We start from the raw sequence: 9,739 nt of genomic DNA on the forward strand, positions 1-9,739 counted from the left end.
TAGCTAATCTTGTAGAACTATTTGACTCTTTAAACTACACACATAGGGCCGGCCCGGTGGCGCACTCGGTAGAGTGCGGCGCTTGGGAGTGCAGCGGCACTCCCGCCGAGGGTTCAGATCCCATATAGAGACCGGTCTGCTCACTGGTTGAGCACAGTGTGGGCACGACATCGAGGGTTGCGATCCCGTTACCAGTCACGAAAAAAGACAAAAAAAAAAAAAACTACGCACATAGCATAACTTTGTTAAAAATTAAAATTGAGAGAAAAGAGGAATAGGGGGTCTGGAGGCAGCCCATGCAGAACACTCAGAGCATGAGTGGGAAGAGCCTGGGGATGGTGACAGGCTCGGTTATAGGACAGAGAGGGCCCTGGATGTTTTCATTACACGGGAGAGGTGACATGTTTATTTTCTGTAGGGGTGGACCCTGCAAAGAGGGAGAGTTTGAATGTATAAAAGAGGGGATGCTATTGAGCGTCTATTCTAAAAGAGTCTGAAGTGAGTCAGATCAAGAATGCAATAGGACTTTTTTTTTTTTTTAATGAAAGACTATTTACCTTGAGACTAGAAGGGAAAAAAATACAGGTATAAGGGCAGATACATAAATCTAAAAGATGTGGAATTGTTCCTGGAAGTTCCAGAGACTTTGGGGTAATATATGCATAGTGAAGAAAACACAGTTCTTTTGGTCAAAAGAAGACACTTTTAATGACTTTTATTAAGCCTTAGGACAAGGATCAGAGAAACACCTTTCCAACACTGCATCAAGTTAAATTTTAAGCAAAAGACCAGCAGAGATCAGGGAAAGCTGGGAACAGACATATCTTGTGGTATCTTCTGAGAACCAACCCATTCTTCTTTCTCTGAGAACAACCTGGCCCCTCACCTCAGAGGTGGATGCTCAGCAGCCACGATTGTCTGTGGGGCTAAGTACATTAGACTGGGATGGGCACCTGCCCCACGTTTGGCCAGCCATTTCTTTTTCCAAGAATTTAAAATTGTGACTGGGAGACACAGTCTCTGCCGGTGGTGACAGCTGAGATGATAAAAAACTCAGGAGCTGCAGGGTGGACGTGTCCGCTGGAAAGTACACTAGGCTGACAAACAGAAGAATATGGCTAATGTGCAGAAGGATCTACAGAACAAAGAGAGCACAAGACGGGCAGCTCCAGGTTCTGCTGGCTTTTCCGTGCTGGGTTCTGTTCCCTGTGAGGCCTGGCTAAAACCCACCCTTGGATGCTGTGCACCATCCCCGTGTCTTTATTGTAACTATCTTCTGCTTCGCATGTGATCATTTTAAAAGGGTTTTGTTACTGGCAAGAAAAAAAACAAACCCTTGACTAAGACGACCCTCCCCCACTTCCATCAGAATCTTCCAGTCATTGATTTCTCCCAACTTAGTCTCTCTTGGGAAGTCCACCGAGTCCTCATAATCTCTTGATTTCTTTCTTTTCCAGGACCAAATACTTACAATTCAAACCCCCATCTTGCCCCTTCTTACTTGTATCTTGCTCAGCTTTGATGCCCTAACAGACCCAGGTTCTCCAGAAAGCCTTCCTGTTCCACATCAGACCTCAGGAATTCCCCGTCCAATCACCTCCAATAGCACCAGACTGTGTCAGTGGGTCCCAGTTACCAGACCACAGCGTAGGTCCAGGATGGCTGCATCAGACTCATCTGGAGCTTGTTAAAAATGACAGACTCTCTGTCACCACTCCTTCCACCCTTTGGATTTTAATTCAGTAGGTCTGGGTGATGCTTGTACTTTTTAAAGCCTCCCAAGTGATTCTTATGCGCATTCCAGTTTGAAAATCACTAATCTGGGGCCGAGCCCGTGGCGCACTGGGGAGAGTGTGGCGCTGGGAGCACAGCAGCGCTCCCGCCGCAGGTTCGGATCCTATATAGGGATGACCGGTGCACTCACAGCGCTCACTGGCTGAGCGCGGTGCAGCCGGTCTCAAAAAGGACAAAAAAAAAGAAAGAAAGAAAATCACTAATCTGTACCATTCATTTGACATAAACTACCTAGTATTGTTACTTACATCTCTGTGTGTGTTTTAGATTTGTCCACAGTATACTAAAATCTTCCAGGCCACATGTTAAGAGTGTTCAGGTGGATCTCTCTTAGACCTCCCCTCTTGCCAGATTCCTTGCAGATCTACTCTGCTACCCTCCTACCTGATATGATCAACCCCACTGTAGGAAACAGCAATCTTATCTAAGCCTTGAGCCTTTCTGTGCCATGCATGGGACTCTAGGGAATGTAGAAAAAGGAAATGACATAGAAGATCGTGGCTGGACACCAATGGCCTCTTCATATGAGTAAATCCAGACAGGAGTGAAACTCCATGGACCTCTCCTTTCCCAGCACCCTTCAGAATTGTCATCAGCTGAGGGAGTTGCAATGATCAGGGCACTCAGTATCCCTTTCAGGAAAAACCTAAATTCAGGAGCCAAATTTCACGAAGTTCTTCTGAAATGACCCATTCACAAGGGAACACACAATGGGCCAAATGGAGCAAGACATGGCTGGACCGGCCTGAGGACAGCGGCTGAACCCCAATACCGTGCAGTCATACTCAGTGGTCACCACTAGAATCCCCTCTTCCAGGCCCCAGCATCCCTCAAACCCCAGGAGACCTGGTAGAAAGGATACAGTACAAACACCATTAGAGAATTTAGTGCTGCTAGCTAGAGCTTTGAGTAGAGCAAAAAAGTGTGCGTGTGTTGGGGTGGGAAGAGGAGATGGTTGGTGCCCCACAAGTCCTGCCATGAGTACTGGGGCCAAAATGGGACCTATGGGACAGAGGTTGATACCATTTGAAGTCAGTGCAGTGGGGATGAGCTTAGCAGACTGTGGCACTGAGCATGCCGGGGCTGTCAGAAGTCCACGAGGAACCGTGTGTCTCCCACAATCCATTTCTCAGAAGAGTCATTATCTAAAGAAGCAAAAACCATATGATCAAGGTTGGTCAAGTTCACAATTCTGGGCTCCTGTCTCCCCCAAAACCTCACTCCCTCATCCTACCTCTGCTCCTCTCTATCACCCTTTCCTGGTCCCTTTCCTTCCCACAGAATCTGATTCCCCACCCCCATCCTGTTCAAAGTCATCCGCTTTCCTCCCCCCACCTCCCAGCCTCCCGGTCCCTCTGCACCTGGGGGCACTGGACACACGTGTGCCTGAGACAATGAGGGCGGTGCCCACGAGGAAGCCCACCAGGCCGATAGCCAGGCCCAGGGCACAGACCAGGGTCTCAGTGGTGTCTGGTGATGGGGTAGGCACCTGGGGCTCTGGGAGACAAAGGGAGGGTCAGGGGGAACAGCGAAGGGATTCCAGAGTACAGAAAACACAGGTCTGAGAAGGTGGGCTGGGAAGGGGGCTCCATACCCCAGTGCGTGAGCAGCGGCTCATCCAGGCCCCAGTGCTCCACCTTGCAGTCATAGACGTCCTCAGCAGAGGGCACAAAGGTCAGGTAATGGAACTTGCGGAATGAATGGTCAGGCTGGGAATAGAAGCTGGTCTGGGCCTCTCCCTCGGTGACTGACTGACCATTGCGCAGCCAGGTGATGTTGATCACGGGGGGGAAGATGTTTTCCACGATGCAGATGAGGACGTTGGGCTGGCCCAGCTCCACTCGGGACTTGGGGAGTACAGTCACCCTCGGAGGCTCTGGGAGGAATGAGGCTCTGAATCCCAAATGCTCATCCCTCACAGCTGGGCCCTGTTACCTCTGGGATTAAGGGACATTCCCTCTATTTATTCATCTGTGGGCAGGGGATGCTCTGGGATGATAACAGCTGGGTCAGGAGAGGAGAGAAAAAGAGGGAAGAGAGACAGGGAGGCTGTGGGGACACTGACTGGTCCCTGAGGAGGGAGTCCAGTGGGGAGGGCCATTCCTCAAGAAGGGAGAGGGAGACGAAGGGGTCTGGGGAGACCTAGAGCCACCTGGGAAAGAAAGGGGCTGAGCACCACAGTCGCGGGTTCTGAGAGTGTGTGCCAGCGCGGTGGAGGCCTGGGAGGAGGGAAGAAGCTTCTCTGGCCCCTGCCGCCTGACCGGGTGGGGCAGAGGGAGGCCCAGGTACCGTTGGAGGCTCTGGTGCGATTGGAGCGCTCCACCAAGACCTCCAGGTGGGCTTTGATAATGGCGATGCTGGCCAGCCCTCCCTGCGAGTCAAAGTGGCCCAAGTTGCCAAACTCAGGCAGACGCCACGTGGCCTCCCTCTTCATCAGGTCCACGGAGAACAGTTGTTCCCCGTCAAACTCATGGGTGAACTGGCCTGAGGCATCGTAAGACTGGTAGAAGGCTGGTCCATAGGAGCCCATGTGGTCAGCTGTACTTGGTGAGTTCAGGGTGAGGGAGAGAGAAGAAAATTTGTCAGTCTTGTCCATGATCAGTGATATGTTGAGTCTCTGAGCCTGGGCCTTGTCCTGGGTTCTGTGTGGGGACAGAGTCCTGTTCTGACACTGAGCTGGCCTTTGGGGAGAAGAAGGGAAAGAGACACCCACCCAGCACACGTTGGCCAGCACAGAGGCACGGGTGCAGCCTGGCAGAGCAGGGAAGGGGAAAGACTGCCTAACATCGTGCTTGAGGCTCCCAAAGCTAGGTCTTGGCTATGATCATCTGCGCTGGCTGTACGACAAGGTCCTGTGTGTGTGATGATGGGCATGTGGGGGTGGGATGAGGAGGAAATGATTAAGGAGCATAGGTGGGGCCTCGCACAGGGAAGCAGTGTAGGTGGCTGTGAGGGAAAAGAGGCGATGATTGGCAGGAGTAAGGATTAAGATTTGTGACACAAGACCAAGAGGATAGAAAAAGACAGATGCGGCATTGCAAAAAGCACTGGCCAAGAAGTCAGTTCGTGTCCCAACTCTTCTGTCTCAGAGCATTACGACTGGCTATCTCTCTTCCCACGCCAGAGGCTCAGTTTTCTGGAAATTAAGGGTTAGGTTTTAATTGGTATGGCTCCTTTAGAATTCTATGAAGTTATTTGTTCAACAGTCATTGAGAGATTACTGTGCCCAGCACAACGCCAGGCCAAGAACATAAAAGAACTGAAGTGCACACCAGGAACTCATGTCTAGAGCAGGACAGAGGCAGATAAACAGTTAACTGTCCACATGGTCATAAATAGTGCAGTAGAACTGGACTTGAATAGGCACACACCAAGCTGGGAAGTGGTAGAGAAATCTGGGTGATGGGCAGCAGTGGGGTGGAAGTTTGAGTGTCAGAGAGGAAGAAGGGAGGGCTGGCCAGTGGGTTCAGTTGGTTAGAAGCGTGGTGCTGATAACACCAAAGTCAAGGGTTCAGATCCCCACACCAGCCAGCTGCCAAGAAAAAAAAAGAAAAAGGAGAAAGGAATGGGGGAGGAATCTGAACATGAAACAAGGCTGAACAAGACATTGGCATGGCTGGACTGATATCTAGGACCAGAGCAGAACGATAGAGTTGAGAGGGATTTGGGGATCCTTTGGTGAAGCAAGTCGCCCATAGATAGAGAGGGAGAGGACTGAGCACCCTCTGCACCGTCTCCCTCCTATGACCCAGCTCTCCTCCGCCCCGCCAGTCGCCCTCAGCACTCACCCTTGGTGGCCCCTGCCTCCTGAGGGCTCAGGAGGGTCATCAGGGTGTGGAGTCCCAGGACCAGCCCCACACTGAGGGCCATTGCCAGAAAAGTCTCAGTCTGTGTTGCGGGGAAGAAACAAGGCAGAGACAAAGAAGAAGAAAACGGATTCTAGGAGGGAGACCCCTGCTATATTCAGCCAATCAAAGCAGTTCTCTGAGCTGATGCATCTGTTGGTGGGTAAGCAAGGACAGGGCCTGGGTGAGAAGGTGACAAACTCACTGGGCACACGGGAAGGGCGGGGGCTTGCACCACGGAGAGCGGAAAGGAAGTTTCTGTTGTAGGGGGTGGGAGGGGCTTCTATCAACTACATCCTCCAGAAGGGGCCCTCTGAAGGGACACAAAAGGCCATCAGGGCACTGCATAGCTGAGCTTGAACAAAGCTTCTTTCTATCTTAATCCGTGATGTAGGGAATCCTATTTTCTAAGTTTCTGTGGACACATTTGGAGTTAAAAAATGAAATAAATTTTACTAACAAACTTTATAAGGAAAACATTGGATACACAGTAGAGCAAAAAACCTTTAAAACTTTCAATCACTTTCAAAAATATTATTTTATTTCATTGTGTAAGGAAAAATGTATGAGATGTTTTGTCTAAGCAGCCGTAAGGAGTTTCGGTGGACTGTTCTGAGGAGGGCGGAGGTGCTGGTAATCTTTACTCGTCCCTCCGGTCCCCTGGGAACCCTCCTGCACGCTGCGGAGGCTGACCTGTGTCCTTTGGCTGCTGGTTGGGCTCGGCCAATGGGAGGCACTGGAAGAATTTAGTCTAATATAAAAATACATAAAGCTAACTGGCTATCCAGGTAAAGAAAAGTCTAATCAAATATCTAAAGGCCATTTGTCAAAGATCACAAAATAGATGATTTTCAACTTGGAAGGATCTAAGAAATCATCTGGGTCTGTGGTTCCAAACCTGGCTACACAGGAGAATCACAGGGGAGTTTGTTGAAAACACAGATTCTTGGGTTCCATCCTGACCTCATGAGTTAGATTAGCCTTCCCAGGGTGGGGCCGGTGAGCCTGTGTCTTCAGCACGCTCCCTAGGTGATTCTTGGGCAGCCCGGGGACTACCTTCTGGTGAAAACTGCTCTGATCCTCTTTCCTCAGCAAATGAGGGATTGCTACACTGAGTGGAGCAGACCACCACTTCTGACGTCAGAGCAACTAAATGACAGCCAGCAGTGGATTTGGGTGGCACAGTTTATGGGGAGCCCTAATCTTAGTTCTTTCTGTTTCCATTCCCCAGCGTCTGGAATAATGCCCAGCACAGAGTGGGTGCTCAGTAGATACGTGTGCATGAATGAACGATCTCTTCACGGCTGCGGTCCTGCCCTGGTTAGGTCTCTCACCGCCCTCACCGCCTTTGTCTCTTCTTTTTCTCTTCTCAAGTGGAGTGGGAACTGGAGCCACAGGACAGTGGGACAATAGATAGGTGAGTCATGGAACATTCGTGGTAAAGAATGTTGCTTCTTTGTTCAGTAACAATTGGGGGTTGAGTGTTTTTTATTTCAAAATATATGGAATTAAAAAAAGATTTTGTTATTAACTTAAAATTTAATTGCATGATAATCCAAGAACCTTGTCAGTATGATGCATCTTCTATGAAGTTTATCGAGACTCGCTTTATGGCTTGGAATGTGGTCAATATTTATAAATGTTTCACATGTGCTCTAAAATGGGATGCAGAATTTTATACATGTACATATTTCTTGTACATGTACATATACAAGTACATGTGTTGATTACATCATTCTAATTTATTATATCCTTTCTTATTTTTGGACTGACATAAATAATAGAGGGGTATATTTAAATCTCTAACTATGTAAGATTTTTCTATTTGTTTCTATTTTTTAAATTAATTTTTGCCCTCTATGTGTTTAGGTTATTATGTGCTTACTTTCTGGAATTATTATCGTCTTGGTGAAGTAAGCCTTTTCCCAATTTGTCCTGACGGTCTTTCTGTCTTAAAGTCTGTCTTGTCTGATGTTAATACAGCCACACAGCTGTCTTTGGGTTAGTATTTGTTTGCCATATCTTTTTCTGTCCTTTTGTTTTTACTCTTTCTGTGCACTTATGCTTTAGATGTAGCTCTTATAAAGATCATAAAAACAGATTTTGTTTTTGGTTCAGTCTGACAATCTCTGTATGTATTAGTACTAGTCAAAGTGAGCAAACTTGCTTCTGCAACAGACCTACAGTGAAGCCTCAGTGGTTTAACAGAACACAGACTTTTTTACCATGTGCAGGTCAAGGCAGATTGGTCACTCTGTAGCAAAAAGTGCCCCGTGAACCCAGGCTAACTCCTTCCTCCGTCTCCACTATGGGAAAATACTTCGCTTCCAGCTTTGCCGGTAGGAGGGAGAGCCTGGGATGGCACATCTGTTCGCATGGCTTTGGACCAGAAACTACATGCCATCTCTGCTCACGTTCCATTGGCAAGAGGTAAACAATGCCACCACGGAGGTGCATGGAGGCTGGAAAAATGTCACTTTGCTGTGTGTTCAGGAACATGTAACAATTTGGTGAGCACGTGGCACTGTCTTTGCTCCATTCCAATCATATTTATTGTGATTATGGATGGACTTATTTCTAATATCTTATTTACTTCAATATTTCTTTTTTTATGTCCTTTTTAAATCTTCGTCTTTTTTTTTAAGTTATCTATACCTTCCCTACCTTCCATCTAAGAAGAGAAGAATTTTAGCATGCTCTCACATCCATTCATGTATTTTCTCTCTCCTTCTCCAAAGTGTTTGGCAGCCTTACTTCCCGTTCCTTTTTGGCACCTTCTGAAATTTTTTCTCTGACAGGTATATTTCCTCCAAAAACACTTTCAATGTGGGTATTTATATGGCAAACCTGAAGCCTTGTGTGATTGCGAATATTTTTATTATACTATTGCTTTTGAATAAAGTTTAGCTATGTCTAAGTTTGAAGTTTTTTTCTCTTTAATATTTTAAACAACATCATCCCAATGTTTTTTGTTTTTGTTTTTGTTTTTGTTTTTTGCATTCAGGATTGCAGTTAGGAAATCTGATGTCACTCTTTTATGCTGAAATCCATTAGAATTTTTCATTGTCTTTGATATTTAAAAATTTTGCTATATTGTATCTAAAGTGAGCTTTTCCTTTTCTCACTAAAAGACATTATGGGTCCTCTCTATTTTTTAATTCTGGGGATTCACCTCTTTTATTTCTTTAATTATTTTCTCCTCTATTTCTTTTTTTCTTTATGGAATTCACCATCCATATTTGGGCAGTGGTCCCCTCCATCTCTCTTGACTTTTTTATTTTTAATTTCTTTACTCTTCCATCTTTTATTCTGGGACAGTTCTTCAATGTAGTCCTCTAACTTACTAAGTTGTTTTTCAGTTGTATCCTTTCCACTATTTATCCCATCGATGTGGTTTTTTTTTCCCAACTATTATATTTTTTCATGCCTACAACTTCTACATAGTCTTCCCTATATTTCCTACATTTTTTTCATATTGTAATAGCTTCTCTTACTTTTTAAATACATTTTTTCATTCTTATTTTAAATGGCTGGTCCGTATTTCCTAATGCTTTTAAGGACACATATGGTCCTGTTTGCTGTTTTTCTTCTGAGGTGGTGGCACTCCCTAAAGGTCTTATCGTTTTGGCCCATGAGTGCCCCTCTGTGTCAGTACCATGTATGGAAAGAGAAGGAAGTGCCGGCCAGAGTCCTAGGCTGGCACAAAACCACAGTTACTACACTTTTGTTGTCACCTTGCCAAGCGACACTTAGGACAAGGAGCACTGGAAGGGGCCGTCTTCCTCCATCTTGTCAGCCAGCCCTGGGGCTGGTAGCTGGGGCAGGGGAAGAGCAAAGGTTGTCCCCATCTCCTCCCCACTCCAGCAGGGATTTTGGCCTTGATTTTTCTCCCCAACCCTCAGCAGCTGTGTGGACAATCGGGGTCTTGCCACTGTCTTTTGCAGCATGGAGCAGGCAATGATTGTCCAAGCCCAGCACCGGGAGAGTCGAGAGTGGACCGCCTCTAACAAACTTTCTCACGGCCACAGCCAGCCACCTGCTAGGTCAAAACACCTTGCAGTCTCACCAGGGGTCCCCACTATTTTCTCTCTCTGTTTCCT

At 47.0% G+C, this 9,739-nt stretch overlaps 1 protein-coding gene across 1 annotated transcript; it reads right to left on the reverse strand.

Moving 5' to 3' along the window:
• Positions 1 to 2,847: 2,847 nt before the first annotated feature.
• Positions 2,848 to 5,717, reverse strand: LOC103602258 (HLA class II histocompatibility antigen, DO alpha chain). Its single transcript, XM_008586670.1, has 5 exons — positions 5,583 to 5,717; positions 4,084 to 4,332; positions 3,389 to 3,670; positions 3,156 to 3,291; positions 2,848 to 2,939 (listed from the first exon to the last, which is right to left on the reverse strand). The coding sequence occupies exons 1-5, from the start codon at positions 5,662 to 5,664 to the stop codon at positions 2,936 to 2,938; spliced, it is 753 nt and encodes a 250-aa protein (XP_008584892.1). The 5' UTR covers positions 5,665 to 5,717; the 3' UTR covers positions 2,848 to 2,935.
• Positions 5,718 to 9,739: the final 4,022 nt, after the last annotated feature.

Source organism: Galeopterus variegatus, unplaced genomic scaffold, assembly GCF_000696425.1.
Source record: "Galeopterus variegatus unplaced genomic scaffold, G_variegatus-3.0.2 Scaffold4075, whole genome shotgun sequence".
Lineage (NCBI taxonomy): Eukaryota > Metazoa > Chordata > Mammalia > Dermoptera > Cynocephalidae > Galeopterus > Galeopterus variegatus.

What these genes read in the sequence shown, in the direction of transcription:
- LOC103602258 (XM_008586670.1), bottom strand. Translation starts at nt 5,664, where the DNA reads ATGGCCCTCAGTGTGGGGCTGGTCCTGGGACTCCACACCCTGATGACC. An exon ending in GGAGGCAGGGGCCACCAAGG is followed by an intron (nt 4,333 to 5,582) that starts GTGAGTGCTGAG and finishes CACCAAGTACAG; the next exon opens with CTGACCACATGGGCTCCTAT. An exon ending in GCCGCTGCTCACGCACTGGG is followed by an intron (nt 3,292 to 3,388) that starts GTATGGAGCCCC and finishes TTTGTCTCCCAG; the next exon opens with AGCCCCAGGTGCCTACCCCA.